Source organism: Oreochromis aureus, linkage group 7, assembly GCF_013358895.1.
Source record: "Oreochromis aureus strain Israel breed Guangdong linkage group 7, ZZ_aureus, whole genome shotgun sequence".
In the NCBI taxonomy this organism is placed as follows: domain Eukaryota; kingdom Metazoa; phylum Chordata; class Actinopteri; order Cichliformes; family Cichlidae; genus Oreochromis; species Oreochromis aureus.
Window position 1 is genome coordinate 61,739,551 of NC_052948.1, and position 22,653 is coordinate 61,762,203.

At 42.4% G+C, this 22,653-nt stretch overlaps 1 protein-coding gene across 5 annotated transcripts in view; it reads right to left on the minus strand.

The window, feature by feature from the left end:
• The window catches only part of ndrg4 (NDRG family member 4), a 65,892-nt gene that overhangs the window by 27,480 nt on the left and 15,759 nt on the right, over positions 1–22,653 (minus strand). For 3 of the 5 annotated variants that reach the window (XM_031742554.2, XM_031742553.2, XM_031742551.2), the window contains 2 exons: positions 5,216–5,306; positions 2,706–2,864 (listed from right to left, as the gene is read on the minus strand). In XM_031742554.2, coding sequence (XP_031598414.1) covers positions 2,706–2,864; positions 5,216–5,293 — 237 coding nt within the window. In that variant the 5' untranslated portion in view covers positions 5,294–5,306. The remainder of the gene's footprint in view (positions 1–2,705; positions 2,865–5,215; positions 5,307–22,653) is intronic. The other 2 variants (XM_039615587.1, XM_031742555.2) reach the window with 1 other exon arrangement.

Sequence of the window (22,653 nt, forward strand, 5' to 3'; positions counted from 1 at the left end):
AATGGACCACCCAACAACTACTGATCCTGCCCCATAAAAGTAACATATGAAAATCTATTTTTTGGTGTTTATTGGGGTCTGGGCCATAGAGGCAGCAACCTAAGCAGAGCTTGTCCCACCCTCAGCCCTCAGCATGTGTTAGGTCTGCCCCGGAATCTCCTCCCAATCCCTAAACACCTCACCTAGGAAGCATCCAGGTGGGGTCCTAGTCATGTCTGACCTACCTCCAGTGGCAGCGTCCAATCTAGAGGTGTAACATCTCCATTAAATCAATTCAAATTTATATAAAATCTTTTAAAAACAACTAAAAAGTTAGTTACATATTAACTGGAAAGCATGTTATATCAGAAAGAAAATACCTATTTAAATGTACATTTTTTAGCCATTTATTAAGGAATTTTAAAATTTCATAATGATGTAATTAGTATCACACGTGTGCACTGATAACAGTTTTAACCTTTAACTTATCAAGTTTTGACAAAGTCCCACCGTCTCACGCAGTTCATCACGTTTCGGTGCTCAGCTAAACTGATGTTTGTTTCAAGACACAAATAAACACAGTGAGCCCATCGTTTGAGAGCAGATGTATTTATATAAAGCTTTTTCTTTTCCATCATAAATAAATGCATCCTAATGTATGATAAAATAACACATGATTAGGAGTAACATTTAAAATGTTTTGGTTGCCATTTGTCATGACAACGGTGACGTCACCCGTCCTAACCTGTGTTATTTTGTGTTATCATTTATTCTTGCTCTGCTGCTTTTGGAAAGCTTAAAGCAGAGCAGGAACATCTGGAAATCCGGTATTAAAAAAAAATGAGTGCATGCACATGAGGTTAGACACCAATCAGAACATCACACAGATGGTCTTCACACTGCTTCATTGTTAAACATGCACAGTTTGAGTCTTAGTTTGTGAGTTTATATGAGGGATTCTGGAAACATTTCTGAAAGAAAATATGACAACATTAAAATGGAATCTGCACATATGCATAGTCAAAAGGAAAAGTGCTGGAATAAGGGATGATAGAAGTTTAAGTAATTAGCAATGGATACTGAAAAAAGGAAAGGAGTGGCACTCAGAGTCAGATCAGGGACACACCTAAAAAGAAAGAAAGATGTCACTAAAAACAGCGAGACCTGAAGCTGCCCAGCAGAACAGAATGAGCTAACTGTGTGGTTAGAAGGTGAAGGTGTGAGGGTGACACAGAAATGTGCAGCGTAAAGGGCAACTTCAGTCCCCGCAGATTTCATGCATTGCTCTCAGATGGAAAATGTTAGTGATGATAGTACGGTGGTCGGACCAGCAGGTGGCACTCTTCTCTTTCTTATTACTCCCATCCCCAGCAGAGTAGGGGATGTGCTGCATCTCAGTTCAGGGAAAAGGAAGACCACAAACACACTGCTCATGGAAACCAATAGGGATGAACTCTTAGAGATGGTGTAAGGCCTCCTTTACTGCAGATGATCCCCACAGACTGTGTACTCTGTAAGGCTGCATAGTGACGCTGTTGTCGAGATGTTGTGTTTCTTAGCTGGCATCTCTGACACGCTGTCAGTAGCTGGTTTATGAATGTTTGCCCTACTTTTTAGGGGTTTTCTTTTCTTCCCCACCAGATATCTTTGTTTAAATGCAGCACTACGTATAATTAATTAGGTAGAGAAAGATCTGAGGAATGATAAAGTGATAAAGTCTGATCTTAGAGGTGCTACAAAGAACCGAGAGGTGAAACAATGTTCTCATTGAGGCAACAAGTATAAAGTAGCGTAAGTAATACTCTACAAGATAGAAGGCTATTCACAGGTTTGTGTGTTGCAATGCTTCTCAAGTGGTTTTATAGATTATATAAGAGTAAGATATGGGGATTTTATTGTGAAAGTATTTGAAGTATGAATGAAAAATGCGCTACAAACCAAACATGTGTCTTCTGCAGCTGTTAACACATTTAAAATATTTAATATTTAAGAATAAAACACTGAAAAATAAAACTGGAAGTTATAAAAAATACATTTGACCAGAGTTAAAGGGTAATTTGCTAAGCTGTGGTTATTAGCTTTCAGGTCGGTTGGTTTTCTTGACACATTTTTTATTTTTTTCTTGTAATATGATTTTTTATTTAGCTGATATTTTTATGTGATATAACCAGCTACATATGGCAACAAAGCTTCAGATTTATTGTTTATTCATTTGGTGAAAGAGAAAAAACTGATGCTCCGTCACTGGACGTAGTTTTTGTTTGTTTATAGAGTTTAACTCTGAATCTGACAAGAAGTTTACAATGTGTCACTACAACTGTCATGCTAATACTGATAGTAAATGCTACATTCTTCTTACTGAAAATGACAATTTAACACAATTTATGTTACCTGAATTATGTTTTAAAAAAATATCATAACCGTAATTACTGGTGACAAAAATAGCAAATATATTTACATATGCCTTTACTTATGCAGTTTTGTGTTAAGTTAAAATGGTTTTTGAATTTAAAACTAAATATTGTGAACAATTTACTGATCTTATTACTTAAGTGAGATTTTCTACACAGAACTTTAACTGTTTTTTTTGTTGTTATTTTTACCATAATTGCTCCTGACTTTGTCATCCACCTTAGAATATTAAACAGCTACTTTAGTGTCTAGTCTGGTGTGTGTTTGAATCAATGTACTAGTGATCAGATGTTTCTACTTGTTATGGTAGTTACCGGGAGGACCCCGCTGGTCCGACGGCGGGTCTGGCGGAGCCAGTGCCGTGCGAAGACATGCCAGCGGTGAGTGGAGCGACTGGGGGGAGGGGGGTTGTTAAGAGGCGCGGGGGCGGTGGGGCCCTGGAGCCCCCCTGATGCCTCCTCTCCTTTATCCTGCTGTGTTGTGAAACAAGCATAACAAGGTGGTTACTGGGAAACATCTGGGGAAGTCATAGCAGCAACATACAGTCAACATGAAAACATGCTAATCATTCATGGTTTATTTCTAATGTGCTTAGAAATGAGCTCCAGGGGTGTCAAACATCAAACATAAGGTTCACAGGCCTGATCTAATTTCATATACGCTGCATGTTTTTGTCCCTCGATGGATAAGAACTGTAAACCCTAAAGTGAATGTGGGGAAAAAAATCCCACAACTCAGACTATCTATGTGATTTGGACATTTTCGGATGAAACTTGTACTTCTCTACTAAGACTGAGTTGATTAATATTACTTACTTTAAATCAAATTAGAATGAACCGGCATTTATATTGTGACTAACTATTGGGCTGCAAATCAGGCCAGTGAAAAATAATGAGTTTGACACGCCTGCTCGAGCCTTTAAATGTCCAAGGAAGGAGATTTCTTGCGTAACTTGATTGCTTCGTTTCTGTTCCAGTGTCATCACAAAAGGTCAGGCTGAAGATCTGTGGCCTTCCTTTTATTGGAACGGAGGAACAGGTTGTGGGCAGAGACCTGCTGGAGTAGACTGTCCACATGCAACTCAAAACCAGGACCATGCTGGATTCATATCACACGGGAGGCTTCAGAGTGGAAAAGTGTGTCTCAGCTTTGAGACATACTAGATGTCATGTTAAGAATGAATTATTATTACAGGTTATATGACTATAATAAGACATTTTGTGGAATGTCCTTTTAGCCTTAGTACTAAAATCTAAACTAACTGAAATTTCAAGCACTAGTAAGTTAGTGTATAAAAACCTTTTATTTCTTAAAAGGCTTTTACTGTGACACAACAGCTGCATTGTTTTTTCCTTTTTTGTAGTTATTCGTGTTGCAGCAATATTATATTAAACTGGGAAAAAGAAAGCACTCAAATAGCATAATGCTGCCACCACCGTGCTTCACTATAGGGACATATTAGCTAAAGAACCTACTCAGTTTTTTCTACCATTTAAATGCACTGCTGTTAGCTTATTTCTAGTTTTAAAAGCTGAGACACATGAAAATCTTACAGTTTCTGTTTCGCTGGATTTCAGGACATCTCCGCTGTCCCCATATGAACTGAATGCAGCATTAGTCCAACATGCCTTGCGACGAGTTCACCAGTGTTTTGTTCCAGAAGGTAATCACTCAGTAACTGCTCTTAAAGGTCACTAACACGCTACTGCACAACACCGGAGCAACAGACTTTGAAAGAACTGGTGGGGGGGATAAAAGTGCGAGTGTGTCTGGGGTGAAGTGCTCTTCGACTGAACGATAACTCGAGTCGTGCAGACATGTAGCTTGATCGATGGCTCAGTTATTTACAAGCAGAGAGTCGTAATGAGCAGGGCTAACGACCTTTAGCTGATCAATGGCAGAATTAGTCGTTCATATTGATGCGTGGCATGTTGTGCTCCTTCGAATAAGCTACTGAGACAAAAAAAGACCTACTCTATATACTGGATGTCTTATTTCTGACGCACTGGTAAAGTGAGTCACGCCTAATGTGGCTTTATTTGCTGCCTCTCTGATTCCTCCAGCACAAATAAGAGGCCTGTCTGAAGCACAGGACTTGTCCACATGTATTTATGCTTGTTTTCGTGCTCTTCTGGGTTTGATTGATGTTGTTGCCAATTTGTATCTATGATGATAACAACAGCTCTGCCCATTCAGGGTGCGCAATCAATTTTCTTTCTCTGAACTTGCCTGCTCAGCTGTATTGGCTCAAGCATCCTTAATCTCTTTTCTTTCTTCTCCATTAACACAGTTTTGTAGGGGAACAATCACCAAGTCACTTCACCAGGAAATTGCTCATATCTTGCCTCTTCAAGTCACTTTTCCATTTGGTATTGTCTATACCATTTTTATCATTACTTCAATGAGAGGCATTCAAGAGCCCCTGACTCAGCCACAACTTGTACCTGTTGCTTATTTAATGGATAAGTGGACTGGAATAAGTGGTTCGCTCTTATGTAACCGCCTACTGCCTATTCGCTGTTTTTCACTCTATGTCCTGCACCGCTCCCTCTCTCTCGCTTTCCCTCCTCTTAAATGAGCTTTCATCTTCTCACAGTGCTGCTATCAAAGAGTCATGGTTGGATGGAGTTCATTAGTTTCCTCCTCCACTGGTAAACAAGCTCATTGTCTAATTATAAGTCATCACAGCTAATGAGCACAAACATCTCCATTATAATATGCCAAGAGTTTCTGAGGACGTCGTCCTGCGCACGCTAATCAGCTACAAGACAGGAAGGTTAATGGCAACAAAGAGAACGCACGGTAAATAACCAGGTCGACTAACCATGTCTGAGTCCACTCCTCTCTGCTCCGGCAGCAGGGGCTTCTCCTCCGTGAACTGCTGCTCCTTCATCCCCGCCATCCTGGACAGCAACCTGCAATCACCATGGCAACACGCAGAAAAAGACACATCTAAGGTTACGCTCGCATTTCATCACACAGAGCACGCTGTGGAGCTGACCTTAAAACAATAGTTAAAATAAAACAATCATTCGCATCTCTGTGAGAAGACGGCAGCAGTGATGTCCTTCACCGGATAATTTCAGAAATCTGGGAGGAATCGAATCGCTGATTAAATGTTTCTGCTGACCTGGAATGAACGGAGCTGCTCACAGATGAAGAGCTGATTGGAAACAGAGACGGAATCATGATGCAAAATAGCTTTGCTACAAACCATCCTTTGAAAAATTTAGCAGCAATGAAAAATGTATTTCTATCACTTTTTGGAAACATAGAGACAAAATTTACATATACAGTGGGGGAGAGAATCTAGAGCACAGTAATGACCAGAATTTGAAAAAGCCTGGGAGAAATGTCTAAGAGCAAAGGTAAGAACATGTGAAATCCCCCACAGTGAGTCAGTTGATCCACTGGAGACATTTGTAAATGCATATTTTTGCCTTCACTTTTTGTGATATGGGGTGAAGCAAAAGGGTAAAACATGGCAGTTTTATCCAAAAATTAATTCAAGAGCACAGTAAAACAAAAAAAGACTCTATGAATGCATTTCATGTTAAACCTGAGCCCTAAATTTCAAGTGATGCTTTATCTTAAACGTCAATGTACACTTCTGTAAATGCTTGCGTGTACATTGTTGGTAGCTTTTGGAGCATGCATTATAGACTAGCTGACTAATATTATGGTCTGTTATGCAGTACATACCATCCAAAAAGCTTATGCTCCAATTTTGAGTTTAATTCTAGTATTTTGTTAGCTCTTTATTTAGCACTAATTAGCCAATACTGTGTGTCTCTGCAATTTACATGTACGTTTTATGAATGCAGCTAGCTAACCAAGCTAGCTATCATTAGCTGGTAACATTAAACTTCACCCTTTCATCCATATAATGTGACTTCTGGCTTTGAAAGCACAATATGCTAGCAACCAAAATGTTAATGTTGAAGCTTCTTGTTCAAAACCAGTGGGTGGTGTCACTATGATTACACCAACTCTTTATATTGAATAAAAAAACCATGCTGTATTTAAACGCTACTGTAAACACGTAAACACTAGAAAATATAGCAGCCAAATATACGTCAACTCTTCTCTAACAGGTTTGGTGCTTTCACTAGAGATTTAATGCGATTATCTTTCAGTATGATGTCCCGTGTGGTACAACCCATCCAAGAATTAGCAAATGAGGTAGTTAGCAGGTAAGATAGCATTCCATGCTCTTGTTCAAATATGGCTAATGCTGGCTCCAAAATACCAACACTGAGGCTTAAAAATAGACACACCATAAAAAATATGGGCTAAAGCACAGACGCTATGTCCATCTTTTACATACAGTGTGTGGTTCTACACAGTGGCGGTCCTAGCCTGTTTGGCGCCCCGGGCCCCCCCCCCCACACACACGCACATAAAACATATCAAGGATTATACATTAACATAAAACTGTTGTCGGAACCATACTGAATTTCGCCAGAGACACACACACACACACACACACACACACATGAAGAGAGAGAGAGTATGCATTGTATGCAAACGGCTACCAAACAGCCATCATAATTTGTCATACAACGAGAACAGGACAAATCAACAATTGACAATAATTAATATTAAAATCTGTAACATAATGTATTGTTTGGAGTTTAGTCTGTTACTGTTACTATTTTTACCATTTCTTCTTGGAGCAACTGTAACCCACATAATTTCCTTAGGGATTAATAAAGTATTCTGATTCTGATTGTTTCAGGATGACCTGCCATTATCCAATGACACATCTGCTTACCTGTATCTTTTGCTCGTTTCTTCTCCTCTTCTTTTCTCTTTTTCTAAACTGAGCACCTGATGGCTTTGAACTTTTCTTGTCCATCTTCCATTGGTTTTAATTTTGCACTCCATATGAACACCCATCCCCCAACTCGAGGATCACCACAACATAACCTAATAGACCTACACCTTATTTCACAGATTCGCTTTGTCTAGGGTTTATTTCTGGGATTTCACACAACCCACGATTCAAATCATGAATACATAATTGGCTTGGATTTACAACATTATGAATGAAATGTGATCTATTTGGAAGCAGCAGGGCTCTCCTCCCCTTTCGACAGATTGTGTGTGAGACTTTAAATCATCAAACTGTAAATTATAAATTTTAAATTGTTATTGATCCCTTTACCCCTAGTCCTAAAGTGTATATTTATTTTCTTACTCTTCTTATATTTATTGTTTGTTTTCTTGCACCGCAGTAACTGCAGCCTCGTCGTCTACTGGACTGTATGTAGCGGAGATGACAATAAAGTTTACTTTGACTTCAGCAGCGAGCAGGCGCACCGAGGGCTCTCACCCACTTTTCGCATATAGAATTTCGAAAAAACATCGGTGCAAATTATAAGTCTGTATCATTATGTCTGGTGTTTTCGTGTTTGTTGGTTTGTTTTTATTTTGTTTTATTTTGCGAGTTGGTTATTAGATGCTGCTCCAGCCAGCCAGAGAATCCCCCGCCGCCCCGCCCTCTCCTCCCTGTGCCGCAAGCAGCAGGCGCACCTCGCAAACGGAGGGCGCCCTTACTCCCAGCAAATGGGCGATAGAAAACCGATTGGTGCCTATGCCATTCCCAATATGCGCTGGCTGATGTCGGGGCAGCATGAGTACGAGCAATTTTTTGTTTTGTTTTGGGGTTTTTTTGTCCGCCCGTGTCGCCCGTATCAAAAACCGCTACTGGTTCTACACAATTTTAAACTATACGTCAGTCCCCGAGGAGTAAAAAACAAAATGGAGAGGAATAAAGAGGAAAAGTATGATCATCACTGTAATGTTCATACTTTGCAAAGCAACAAATATGCATTCACAATTGGAGTGTACATAGATGCTTACTGACCGCGATTCCTCTTTTAAAAGTGGAGCTTGGGAGTGCACACGCTGCAAGAAAAACGGGGCTACGTGAAGGTCTGATCAAGCAGGCTTATTGTGCTTTACAACGCGGCCACAGCACGTAGTTACACACAAGGAAGCCAACAGACACTGACACATGAACACACCCCGCGAGAGGGCTCAGCCAGCATCAGAAGATTAACAGTGCTAGATGTTGACATCAGTCCACCAACAGTGAAACACAGAGGAGCACGAACATGCCCACGCTCAAAGGGCTCAGGGCTAATTTAGCTGAGACTGCAGGCCTCAGCACTGGCAGGCTTTGTTGCATTTATTTTACATTAAATAGCACTATCAAGACAAACTGAGGAGATGCAAGGCCCTTCACTGGTAACCATCAGCTGCATGCACGGCTGACAGAATTGTTTTACAGGTTTGATTTCAAGAAGTACTTCCCTCTATACACTTCAAGCACTTTCTCTGCCTCACATTTATGGCCAGTTTCATCACCAATTAGGCTAACATGCACATCTTTGGACTGCAGTAGAAAGCCAGAGCCCACGCAGGCAAAGAGCAACAAAGGAAAGGCCCCAGCCAGGATTTGATCACTGTAATTACATTGCCACTGTGTTGCTATCTGTGAATGCTAACCACTTTCAGGCTTTGGTGAAGCACCTATGGATTCTGTAGGTGACCCTACAAAGCTGCAGGTATTGGTCACCAGCTAACTTTTAAACCAACTCCTAATATTTTCAGTGATAGATGTGCAGCAGGTGTTATTTGACATTTTCCTTTTCAAATTTTCTCGAATTTCAGTTACATGAATCGATTAAATATCAAAGCAATAAATACTGAAAATATAACAGAAAACCAAAACTATATGAAATATGCAAAATGTTTAATGAGATTTGGATAAATCCCCTTCAGCACCACCCTGACAGTGACATCATCATCTCTGCGTCTGATCCCTTCGGTCTCATTTTTCGTTCTCTCCAGCCTCTTTTGTCCTCTACTGCAGCCTCTCTCCTCTCTCTGGCAGTCATGCAGCATAATCTCTGCGTTTTATCCAACACCCTTAAAGAGACAAAGCCCAGATGCCACTTACACTTGCTCCCAGACGCTGATGAAGTGTGTGTTTGTGTGGGTGTGTGTGACCTTACAATGTCAGAGCTACTACTTAACAAGGAAAGAATCTTCCACCCTAGGAAATAAAACACATCATCGCAGCAGCATTTTTTAAGCAAAGCTCCACCAGTCAAAACAAATATATGACTTGCTCTGTCTGTGCTAGTGGCAGTGACAGAAGGTGACTTTCTGAGCACAGAGTAGACTGCAGCCTTTGTGTCTGGTGCTCAACTAAATGCTCCACAGCTGAATGCCTACGTCAGTTTACTGAGTCTGTCACTTAGTGCTGGGCATGTGTTGCATGCACGGTATATATAGGAAGTCACTGGGACCTAAAAACTTAATGTATAGAATCAAAAGTCAATTTTTTAAATGTTTGTTGACTCTAAAAACTAGAATTATGTATGTATGTTATAGTTTTGGGTGTCTAACACAGTATTTTGTGTGTTGAACGATTAAGTTCAACTGACTGAAGGTTATCCTCAGTTTGTTTCTTAGTTATTGTGTTTTTCTGCTTTTGTTCCAGTTACTGTTATGTTTTTGGTATTCCTTCTTTCAGTTTACTCTTCCTCCCTGCTGTTCCCCTTCCATTGTAAAAGTCTCGATCAGTGATTTCCCCTATTTACTTATTTCCTGTTTTATTTTGGTAAGCCCTTTCTTGTATGTTTGGTATTTATGGGGTGTCCAAATTCATTGCCTGCATCCTCCTTAAGCCGCATTTGTAGGCCGATTACGTCACTGCGACGCGACAAAGGTTGTCCAAATTTGTAGACTCCTCCAAATGCAGCCAACAAATGTGTCCTTCTTTTCCCTGAATTTGAAGGATGGGTCGGGTGTGTCCTTCGTTGCCCACCATATTCCAGAATTCATAGCGTGGCCCAGCCGATTTCCAGTTTCCGGCAATGGCGGCCGCTACTAAGTTTTAAAATTACTCTTATTACTCTTTCTCGGTCACAAAATAAACTTTTAACATATTTTCAGGCGAGAATGTGGGTGTGTAAACTTCAAATATCTGCTCGATTTATCAAGACATCACATATTTGCAAAAGTGCTTCGACGTTTTCGGAGACGTCTGTTACCCATCCGCTCGATAGCTAACCGGCAGGTCGAGGGTCACTAGAGCCGGTGAGAATGGCGAACTCCCGGCACATCATTTTCAGATCACCGCAGTCTTTCACTACTCAGGTTAAACGTGATATACAAGTCACTTAGATAACCTAAAAATGTTATTGTTTGGCTTTTTTCAGTGTTTTATTTGTTTGTGAGTAAATCGGTTTTGGTGAGATTAAAGTTATTAGATTAGATTAGATAAAATCCCCCGGGCGGGTTCCTCCTTGGTTTTCACACAGCTGAATAAACGTCAAACAGAAAACCGATTAAACAGAAGTGTGAGATGGTCGAGAATTTACTCCAGTGTCCTGTTATATTTTAGATAGTAAGGAGCAGACGGCCCAGGTAGACCGCGAAGGCTGGGTCCTCAGGAGGATGCAGCCCATGAATTTGGACACACCTTTAGTTTTACCGTCCCTGTCTAGTTTTCTTGATTAGTTACAGCTGTGTTCCCTGGTGTTTCCCAACTTCCCAATTACCTTGTGTGTGTTTATAGCGCTTGTCCCCTGCGTAGTTCTTTGCTGCTTCATCCTGTTTCCTGTTACCTGTGCACACTCCCCGTGTATCCCTACACTCGAAAAAGTCAATTAAGGCACTTGTTTGATTACTTAGATATAAAAATGCTTGATTACTATAAATATATATCATGTTTATGGTTATTAAATGATTCCTTGTTCGTTGTATTTGAATCGAAGAATATTCAGATCAACTAGATCTATATGTGTTCACCCAATAAAAAGTAATTAATTCAAAACAGTGACGCTTTCATTGTAAACTATTGCACATGATCCAATCAAAATACGTTAAGCAAACTTTTTTATTTTTAGATGTAAATATGTTGCCATGATGAGATTCATTCTTCATTCTGCAGCTTAATTTTCCGGCGATTTCCATGGACTTGGTTTGACCTTCAATAAATGATTGTTTCATTTCTCCCTGAATAAGAGTCTTTCTTTGGGGTCCTGTCTTCACCAAATATGAAATAGTATAGTAACATGCAGCCACAACATCAACAGCTCATGAATAAATGAGGTACACGAATCAGACAATTAAGTCATGGCTACACTTTAACCCAAACACTCAAGTAAGTACTTAAACAAGTAATAAAGTTCACACTTTTTAAAAACAGTCCTGCTAACTCAAATAGCTGAAGTTCATCTAACATTTTCTTCCATTTGAGTTAGTTCAGCTTATTATTTTTGGTCAGCTTCTACTATTTTGGACATTAACAACATGATACTTCAAAACATATTTTTTAAATTTAAATTATATGACATTATGAATTATCTTTGGAAGATTTTGATTGTTGGGGTTAATTTGTACCCAAACAAAAATGCTATTAGTCTGTAGTAAAAGTAAAATGTCCACTTGTCTCCAGTTGTTTAATTTTGAAATGTGAGCAGGTGGGATTGAAATCTCACGGAAAACCCAGAAACAGTGGATGTAAGGTGATTCTGTATTCATCACTGTTGACCGTTACCAGCATTGTCTGTATGACAATATTTTCATTTTCTTTATATTTCTCTTTTTTCCAAGCCATTTTAGTAAATTTCAGTAAAATAACTCCCATTCACTGGTACCACTAACAGTTAATAAGCTAACAGGTAATAAGCTAGCGAGGCTATTTCACTAAGTTAGCTGACTGAGTTCACCCTAGAATCCTAAGTTGTTAACTATAGACAATATGTTATTTTGAGGTTTTTGATTTTTTTTTTCCTTTTTTTTATTCAATGCTCTCTGTTGTATACAGACATTATGATGAATTCTTTCATATTTAAGGGATGGAGTTAATGAAGATTTAAGAACTGATGAAAAAGGCCTGGAGTAATTGTTAGGTAAGTGACATGAGCTGGTAAAAGAAAAGAGAAGTTTGTGGAGGTAAACACACTCGATTAACTCCAAAACATAACAACAACACTTCCTGAGAACTGGGTGTGAGCCCCCCCCCCGAACACCCAGTAGGGTCATCCCCTAGTCCAGAACCCTTGCTTTAATTAAACGTCCAGAACGGCTGAACCGGGGAGGTGGAGAGCTGGCTGAGGGGAAACGAGCCTGAGGACCAGGCTGGCATGGGCGGCCAGGAGAAGCTGAAGATAGCTCGGGCCCTGCCAGGTGGGGGGTGCTCCCAGAGGAAGAAGCAGGGTTGTCCAGTCCAGTGGAAGGCGGGTGGCCACGGCGGGGGGCCTCAGCCGGCACCAACTGATCATCCTGCAGCACATGTGCCGGTTTAAGTCTGTCAATAGAAACAGTCTCCTGACGACCCCCAAAGTCCAAAAGGAAATGCTTCCGGCCCGGTTGAATAACCCTAAAGGGGCCGTCATACAGTGGAAGCAGCGGAGGCCTATGCCTGACGAAAACAAACTGCGAAGAGTCCAACGACCTCGGAACAAAGGCGTTGGGCAGACAATGGTGCACTGGGCCAGGAAGAGAAAACGAGTCTCTCAGGGGACGGAGAGACAGCACAGAGGGAGCGAAGCACGGGGGTGGGTTCTCGGGCAAGAATTCCCTGGGGACCTGGAGGGGCTGACCGAGGACAAGTTCAGCCGGGGAAACCCCGAGGTCTTCTTTAACCGCGCAGCGCAACCCCAGTAAAACCCATGGAAGGTGGTCAACCCAGTTGCCATCTGTGAGAGAAGCACGGAACGCGGCCTTAAGGTGTAGGAAACGCTCGCACATCCCGTTGGCCTGCGGGTGGTACGCAGTTGTTCGGTGGACCTTGACGCCCAGGCCGTCAGCCATGGCAGACCAAAGCTCGGAAACGAACTGGGGGCCCCTGTCTGAGGTGATGTCGGCGGGGGGACCAAAACGCGAAACCCACGTTGACAAAAATGCCCTGGCCACTGCTGCTGCTGTAGTGGACGCCAGAGGCACTGCCTCAGGCCGACGGGTTGTGCGGTCCACCACAGTCAAAAGGTGCGTGAAGCCTTGTGACTGCGGCAGGGGACCAACCAGATCCACATGTACATGATCAAAACGCCTCCCTGGAACGCGGAAGGATTCGAGGGGCGCCTGTGTGTGCCTATGGATCTTAGCGCGTTGGCATGGGATGCATGCTGCTGCCCAGTTTTTCACCGATTTATGAAGGCCCGGCCAAACGAACCTAGAGCTGACCAGCTTGACCGAGACCCGGACGCCCGGATGAGAGAGGGCGTGTACGGAGTCGAAAACGCGACGACGCCACGAAAGTGGAACTACAGGGCGTGGTCGGCCGGTGGAAACGTCACAAAGCAGGCTAGGCCCGCCGTTCCACACGGCTCTGTCCTCCAGTACAAGGCCCGTTTGCTCAGACCGAAGGGCAAGGACGTCCGGGTCCGCCCGCTGGTCAGCGGCCATAGCGTCAAAGTCTATGCCAACATAAACGGGAGAAACCAGCGCGCGGGATAGACAGTCAGCCACGCAGTTGGACTTACCAGCCACGTGCTGAATGTCAGTTGTGAACTCGGAAATGGCTGCCAGCTGGCGCTGCTGGCGCCCGCTCCACGGGTCAGAGACCTTGGACATCGCGAATGTCAAGGGTTTATGATCGATGTACGCAGTGAAACTCTGACCCTCGAGAAAAAAATGAAAATGCCGGGTCGCGAGGTGCAGGGCCAGCAACTCCCTGTCAAAAACGCTATATTTAAAAGGCAAGCGGTTGCCAGACACCGGAGACCCGCTGCTCCAACACTGCGCCCACCGCCACGTCCGATGCGTCGGTGGTCAACGCGATCTCCGCCGACGGAAACGGGTGGGCCAGCAGGGTGGCGTTTGCCAGCGCGGCCTTGGCCTCAGAAAATGCCTGGATGCGTTCAGGGAGCCAATCAATTCGGTCCTTAGCAGTTTTACCCTTCAAGGCAGCATAGAGAGGCTGCAGCAGGTGTGCAGCTCTGGGGAGAAAGCGGTTGTAGAAATTGACCATCCCCAAGAACTCCTGCAGCGCTTTAACGGACGTGGGACGCGGAAAAGCCGAAACGGCCCGGACCTTGTCCGGCCAAGAAATCCAGAACCGGCAAGCCGAACTGGCACTTGGAGGGGTTGACGATCAGGCCGTGTGCCGCCAAGCGCTGGAAAACCTGACGCAAATGTGACGCGTGCTGACTCTCAGAACAGCTGGCCACCAATATATCATCAAGGTACACGAAGACGAAAGGCAGCCCGCGCAAGACAGAGTCCATCAGCCGCTGAAAAGTCTGGGCGGCGCCTTTCAGGCCGAACGGCATGCGCAAAATTTCAAACAGGCCGAAAGGGGTAATAACGGCAGTTTTTGGGACGTCTTCGGCGCGCACGGGAACCTGGTGATACCCCCGCACCAAGTCAATTTTAGAAAAAATCGAGGTGCCGGCGAGGTGGGCGGAAAAATCCTGTATGTGGGGAATGGGATAACGGTCATTCTCCGTGACATTATTCAAACGGCGAAAATCCCCACACGGCCGCCACCGACCATCGGACTTGGGCACCATGTGTAGCGGAGAGGCCCAGGCACTATTCGAGCGCTGCACAATGCCGAGGCACTCCATAGCGGCAAACTCTTCCCGAGCGACGGAGAGTTTCGCGGGGTCGGCGGCGGCGTCAGGCGAACACCGGGGACCGACCGTCGAATATAATGTTCAACCCGTGCTTCGTTGCCGTGTTTGAGAAATTAGGAACAGTCAGTGAAGGGAACTCAGAGAGCAAACGCTGAAAAACATTCCCAGAAGTCACCAAATTAGCCCGATTCAGGGGCTCGATGGCGCGAGTGAAACAGGGTACTGAAGAAAAAGACTGGGCGTCGATTAAGCATCTGTTAGCGACATTGACCAGCAGTCCGTGGGCACAAAGAAAATCAGCGCCCAAAATAGGTACAGAGCTAGCGGCAACAACAAAGGTCCATTGGAAATCCCGACCATGAAAACAAACAGTCACGAACCTTTCCCCGAACGTTGCGATGGGAGAGCCATTAGCCGCAATGAGCTGCGGTCCGCAGCCCGCTGCTAAACTGTCGGCACCGGACGGGTGAAGGAGGCTCTTCTGGGAGCCGGAGTCGACCAGGAAACGTCTCCCGGAGCGCGAGTCTTCTATGAAGAGCAGTTTTTCTTTGTCGCCAGCGGTCGCGGCAGCTACAGCACGCTGTCGGGGCCCGTGTCCCAGGGTCGGAAAAGCACAAGGCAGCAAGCAGCGGTGTGCTCTGGGGCCAAAACGCTGATGGTAGAAACAGAGGTCCCATCCGCGGTGTCGCTGTGCCGCGACCTTTGCCGCCAGCGAAGGAGCGGACACGTCGGGGCAGGTCAGTGGGGAAGTAGAAGGCGCCTCCGGCGAGGCTGGAACTAGGTCGTGACCGTGGAAAGCGCGGGTAGCCAAGAGAATACGATCCGCGTCCTCAGCCAGGGAGCGATAATCCTTCGTGCCCAGAAGCGGAGAGTTGGCGAGGCCGGCTCTCACAGCTGCCGGCAGCTGTCGGAGGAAGATGTGGGCGAACAGGAATCCCCCGTCGTCCGGACCGAGAAAGGACAGCATGCGCTCCATCAGTTCGAAAGCCGTACCGCCACCCAGGCCTGAGAGGGAGAGGAGCTTCTCGGCTCGCTCTGCGTCGGAGAGGGCATAGCGCCGAAGAAGCAGCTCCTTAAGGGCGGCGTACTTCCCTCGGGCGGGTGGGTCCCGGAGGAGAGTCAACGCATGATGGGTGGCTAGTGGGTCGAGAGAGGCCACCACCTGGTGATATTTCGTGTTGTCAGCCGAGATGCCACGAAGGGCGAACTGAGCCTCCACGTGCACGAACCACGACGGGGGATCGTGAAGCCAGAAGTCCGGCAGCTCGAGCGGCACAGCAAACGCAGCTGCAGCCGGAGGCAGAGGGCTGGCGGCTACTGAGGCATCCAGAGCGGAGTCGGTGCCACCATCGGACTGCAGCATGTTCGAGTCAGGGGTCACCAATGTGGAGGTAAACACAGACGACACGAGAGCTCTCGATTAACACTCCTCGTTTATTACTCGTCACCACAGAACTGAACACTTTTCCCTCCAAAACATAACAACAACACTTCCTGAGAACTGGGTGTGAGTGGAGCCCTCCAGTGGTCCACCACAAGTTAACCTTTAGTGATATGACCATGTAGAGAAATGGGTGAACTTTTTGAGAGAAATACGCTGCTGCACATCAGCCTTTTAAAGTCAGAATTCTTGTTTCAGTCTCTTGCAACAACATCTAATATTACTAAAAAACAAAAATGTGCTAGCCACTTAAGTCACGTTGTTCCCATAGCAAAGATGCTAGCAGGTCAAAACTTGATAGAGGAACAAATATCACTGTATAGAGACGAGCCATATAAATTTTATTATAGTTTAATTAATTTTGAACTATGTAGTTTTGTTGTTTTGGACTCTTTTTTTCCTAATGTAGGTAGGTGTACTCAGAGCACCAGCATTCAAAGGGGTTTAAACAGAGCATTCCCAACACGTTCTATGCCAAACTTGCAAGCCGTCTTATTCAGTCGAAAACTTTTAGTAATTAAAAGTTTTGGTGGAAATTTTAAAAAATTCACAATGGAAAGAGATTTAACATGGACCTCAAACTGAAAGCAGGTGTAGATAATAAACTCATGATCCATGACTGCACTAACAGTGGAAACCTTAACATGCGATGTCCTGCATTGAAACTACAATATCATTAAGGCGGACTACAAAATGTGCAGCTTAGTTCACCCCAATGTTTTCTTTAGATTAATAAAAACAGAACCAGCAGTTAAAAATATCTCTTCCCTATAAAGTTTGGAATTGAAAAGAAAACATATAGCCTGAGTATCTCTTTAGGCTGTAGGACACGGCATCCAATTTCAACTTTAGAAGGGTCAGGGCACAGGACGGTTTTTCACTTGCCCTCAGTCCAACTAATATGAGTTAAAGAGGAAGACAAGGACAAATCAGAATGAGGTTATTTTCCACTGTGCCACAGGACTCTCAGCTGAAGTTAAACTTTTGGAACATAGCTACACTCGTCACGTCCTGGAGGAAAATCTTTTGTAACCCAGCATTAGCAAGTGCTTGAGAGGAACACTTTGAAAATGAGGTCATTAGTGCTTCAAGGCAAAAGAACAAAAAGCCCCCTTAGTTGACACAGACCCAGACTCATCTTTGTTTTGCTAGCTTGGACTTTAGTAGCAATATCAAAGAGTTTATGCTCATTAAAGTTACATGTTGCTTGGTGTTATTAGTGCCGAGGAAAGAAAAAAGAAGAAGAAGAATCTCTGACTACTTGCCTTCACATTAAAAACTGACATCTTTTAAAACAACATTCACACAACTGTCAGTCAAGCCTTCTTCCAGACCACATGTCTGTTTACCTCCTTCCTCCCTGTCTCCTTCCCCTCCTGTCTAGTTTATTAAATGGCTGAATGTGACCTTTCTGGAGCCACTGGAACAGAGCCATGAGGGGCATTAATATGAGAACAGAGACCAGACAACAACACCTCCCTTCGTCCTGCTTCCTCACTGAATAGCTGCCTGTCTTCCTTTTTCCTCTGTAATCACTTTGCCTCATTATCACCATTTCATCTTCATCGTCCTTCATCTTTATAGAAAAGCAACGCTTAGTTTTTCAGTTTGTTAAACTAAGAAGAAATATGTCCAAATGGGTTTGAGCCATATGCAGTTAATATAATAATAGTGGCATATTTGTCACTATGAATACCAGAATTAGACAAAAACTGTAAGCACTCTAATCCTAGAGAAGTTATTTATCATCAATACTGCACTTCAGAGGTACTTCAGCTGTCTTGCTGATAAAATGTCAGAGCTCATAGTATAACAAACACTGACCATGACTAAGGTGCTTTTGTTTACATAAATTGTAAAGTGAAGTTAAAAAAACCATGAAAATAGTTTTGCTGTACAGGGTGTGATTAAAGCGAGGCCCATAGAAACTGAAACTGTTTAAATTTACCCAATCTCCCCTTCAATGCTACTTTTCATGCACTTCAGGACCGCTTTCTTTTTAGATTGCTCACTGGAAACCCCTGTATGACCACTCAATAACATCAAACTGTACTGGTAACAGCAGATGTTTTGAAAGCTGTTAAAACTATTCATCTGTTCCTACATTTTAGGATCTCTTTTTTTCAAAGGAATCCAGTATTTTTTACGCCTTTTTTGTCAGTTTCATTTGAAGGCTTTTGTTTGCCTGTTGAGAAGCGTAATCTCAGTAGTTATATGATATCCAGTTAATTGTCGTGTAGTGGGCTTTGCATTTGAACATGAACACTAACAGAAAGATCATATGTTTGTCCTCATAGTACCGGGATTTATGCCACTATGGACTGTAGTCTGGTCCTTCTCGGACTAATGTAATAATGTGACCCCAGGGAACATGCTTTTTTTTGCCATGCTAGAATAAAGTGGAATTGCACATCTGCTATAGTACGTTGCAGGGTTTTTTGCACCGAGCATGCACACAGCACACAGCACACAGCAGGAGATATAAAGTGCAGTAAACAAACCCTCAACAAAAATGGAAAAATATTTGACAGTGACAAAAACAAAGGCAGAGAGAGATGGAAATGACGAAACAAACGAAAGTCTCCGGAAAGATAAGACGAGGAGATATGTGTGACTACGGTGGGAGACAAGGAAAGACCGGTGTGTTTTGTTTTCTTATTTTATGCAGAGATGTATTTATAATAACAATTTTTTAGACAAATGATACTATTTATAGGAGAGTGGGGGGCATGAAATGTTTTCTTTTTCCTGTGTGTGTCGGGGGGACGTAAGAGAAAATAATTGAGAAGCACTGCTGTAGTCTGTTTATATTTTTAATTGGTAATTATGCAACAGTTTAGCCATGTTATGGAGTAACATGAAAACAATGTATCATTAAGTAAGTAACCAGTAATATGTAATAGATTACTTTATGTTACCTTCATATTAAATTAAAAAAGGAAATGACCGGTTAAGAAATGCTCGATGAGAGATTGCATTGAGTCACAGGAGAAAGCAGAGCTGCTTGGATGTGACACAGATACTGCAGCTCAAAGTAATCTAAGAATAAAACTATAAATTCTTATGTCAACTGGGAATTCACTTTTGTGGGTCTTCAGACTCCAACACAGTCTGGTGGAGATCAACTCGTATCACACAGAGTGTGTGAGCTGTCTAATGTCTGAACAGACAAACTCTAATACAGAGACACGAACGTCACTGACCAATAATCCAGTGAAAATAGCAACTTTACCCACACTATGCACGTGTTTAGAGCGTCTGTGTTCTGAGCCTTAAAAGAAGTCCTGCCTCCAGGGCCATCATAATACATTTACTTTATTTTTGAAATGTATTATCTAGAAAACTGACAAATCTTCACAAACTGACAAAAGATATATGGATAGTTTATAGTTTATTATCCAAAATATTTCTATTGGCTGGGATCTGATTGAAAAATCAATATTATTTTCTCAAATAGCTAAAGTCACTCTTTATTGTGAGATTACTAGTGCCCCTTTTTTAAAATAATAACTTTATTAAGTTGATATTAGGCATTCAAAGTAGGTGTGAGTAAGTAAGTGTCACTCACCATCTTCACCCTTTCATCTAAAAATGGTTACTATTGATTTGAAAATGTCAAGATGGCAAAAACTTAGCTTAAAAATGTATCATTGTGGAGATTCAAATTCAAGTTTTACTGGACCCAGAATACAGAGATTAAAAAAAAACTAAAGCCAGTGATATAAGGCTCATTAAGATTAGTTCTTAGCTTTGGTTAAAGCTAATTTTATATTTTCGGCCCACTGATAATCGAAAAATAAATTCTTACAGGGGGAAAATAACTGCAACAAATAGTGCAGCTTCTTTGCAGATTGTCGTCTACTCTTTCAGACGTTTCCAGAAATGTATAGTTTGCTGAGTTTAGTTGCATTTAAATTAATGTAATGTATGTATTTAAAATAACTTGTTAAACAATCTTTTTCATTCAAATAGACTAAAAACATCATTAGGAATTCCTTTTTCAGACGTGTTAGTTCAACTTAAAAAGAGTTAAACATTGTGGACTTTTCAAGTTTGAGTATTTAGTTTTAGTTAACAGTTTGGTGTGGGTGAGTATAAATGTGATGTTCCCAGCACTGGCTGCAGCTGTCTGTGTGGTGTTCTTTATTGGTACTTACTTTGTCTCTGCATATTTTTGTTTCTCTGAATTTAGGATTTGTCACAGCTGTTTGACAGTTTTCTGTCTCTTAGCTTTTCGTCCATTCTTCTAAACCAGATTTGACACATTAGTTCTCTTCTTGCCACTCTTGCATATGTCTGTGGTTGAACCCCTGCCCAATCTCTTTAACCTTTTTTCTTTCTTTCACGCCTTTGTCTCATGCTCTCATCGCTGCCTTTTTCCAGGCTCTCTTTCTCACCAGCTTTATTATTCACTTTGATGTGCTTATGTAAGACAGCTGGTTGTGAAATCAATTACCGTTGCATTATATCAGCTATATTTGTCCTCGTGACGCCATCGCTACTAGTGGAAAGATACCGTTATCGTCTCCTATGAAGTCTGTGTGCTGTGTAACAGTGATATCCTCTGTGGATGATTTCCACATTTCTATTGAGAAGGTGTTTTCCATTAGGTGTGTGTAGGATTTTTGCCCCAAAAAATGTTTTCTAAGATAGTTTAGGACACAGTTGGACTTAACCCATAAGTAAGTTATTAGGTCAGCATATTTCCTCTGCAACGTGGAAGCTTGAGGATCTTCTAGAATGAATTATTAGGTTATTAAAGATGTACCAGGGCTTTTGTAAAACACTGTTAGGTCCTTATATTAACAACAATTTCTCAAATGTCATGCGAAAGAGCCAGGGTTATTAATCTTTCTCATGATATATTCTCTCTCGTGTATGTCTTTGAGCTGATTTTGTGGTTGGATTTCTTGGTGCTAGTTTAGTATGTCATTTTGTTTTTTGCTTGCTTTGCGTCTCCGTAGATATTTTGTGTATGTGTCATTGCTTTGGCCCTCTTTGTGATTGTTGTGCATCTCTTTGTGGTTGTTTTGGCATTGATCAGAGTCTGTTCTTGTTTTGAATCTCTGTTCTTCTCTTTGTGTTTTTGTGTCTTGGTGTTGTAGTTGTGCCTCTTTTGTCTTTTGTATTATTTCTTATTGCTGCTGTTTTGTGTCTTTGCAGAGAACCTCTACCCGATTAAAAATTATCACTGTAGTTGGTACAGGTTTTCTACTACGCAATAAATTCCTGTTTCCCCACCCCTCGTGTATCTGCTGAGTTCTCCTTCAGCAGTGTTAAGCATCTGGTAAACAGCACTGTCGGTAAAGCCACTGAGATGACCAGTGAGGCATGTGGCTATCACAGTCAACTTGCCACAGAGGAGGGCCTACCTTCAAAGCCTCTCTTCATCCTCTTAACTAACTGTGGTCAGGCAGCCAAAGTGTCAGTGGGTGAGAAGTTATTTACAGACCTGTTTTCAGTGTTCCCTTTCACTGAGGAATGCTGCCCAGAAAACAGCAACAAAAAAGAGCTTTTTTTCCTCCTGTGAGCTTTTCGAGTTTGGGGAGAAAACAGTCCGTCTCTACAGCAGTTTGCTGAGGAGAACAAAATGGACCTGTCCTCTTTTCTTTTCTCTGCCTCCGATGTTTCTTTTTCTCTCTTTAGCTCTGCCTAGGAATGGTTGCCATGACAACCAAGCTCAGTCCCCATGGCTCACCTTTTTTGCTTTTAAACATTTATTTTCTTATTTTAATGAACCTAAACTAGCACATTTGCTCATTTTCTACATTTTAAATGTTTACTGCTTTGATGAAAGCTTCGTCTTTCTTTGTTCTTTTAACTTCTCTATTTTTCTTTATATTTGTTTGTTTACTTCACCTCACTGCTTTATTAATCAATCACAGAGCTGAATTAGAACTCTAATTTGAATTAGTGTAGTCATCAGTCTAGAAAGAAGAAACAGGAACAAAATATACTAAAGCTCAAAGGTGAAACTTAAACTTTTTTTGTACAAAATCTGGGCTGTGCAAAAATATTCGGTGGAATAACTTATGGTCGGGTGTTTTCTATAGAAAATATGTGCTGGAAGGAAAACCTGCTTTACATGATGATAATACATGTGACCCACAAAACAACACGAAACAGTGAGTGAAAAGCTGGTTGGAGGAAGACATCGTTTAAAAACTGGGATAATTTTACATTATAAATGTCGCTTTCTTTGCATATTTTCCTTGCGAT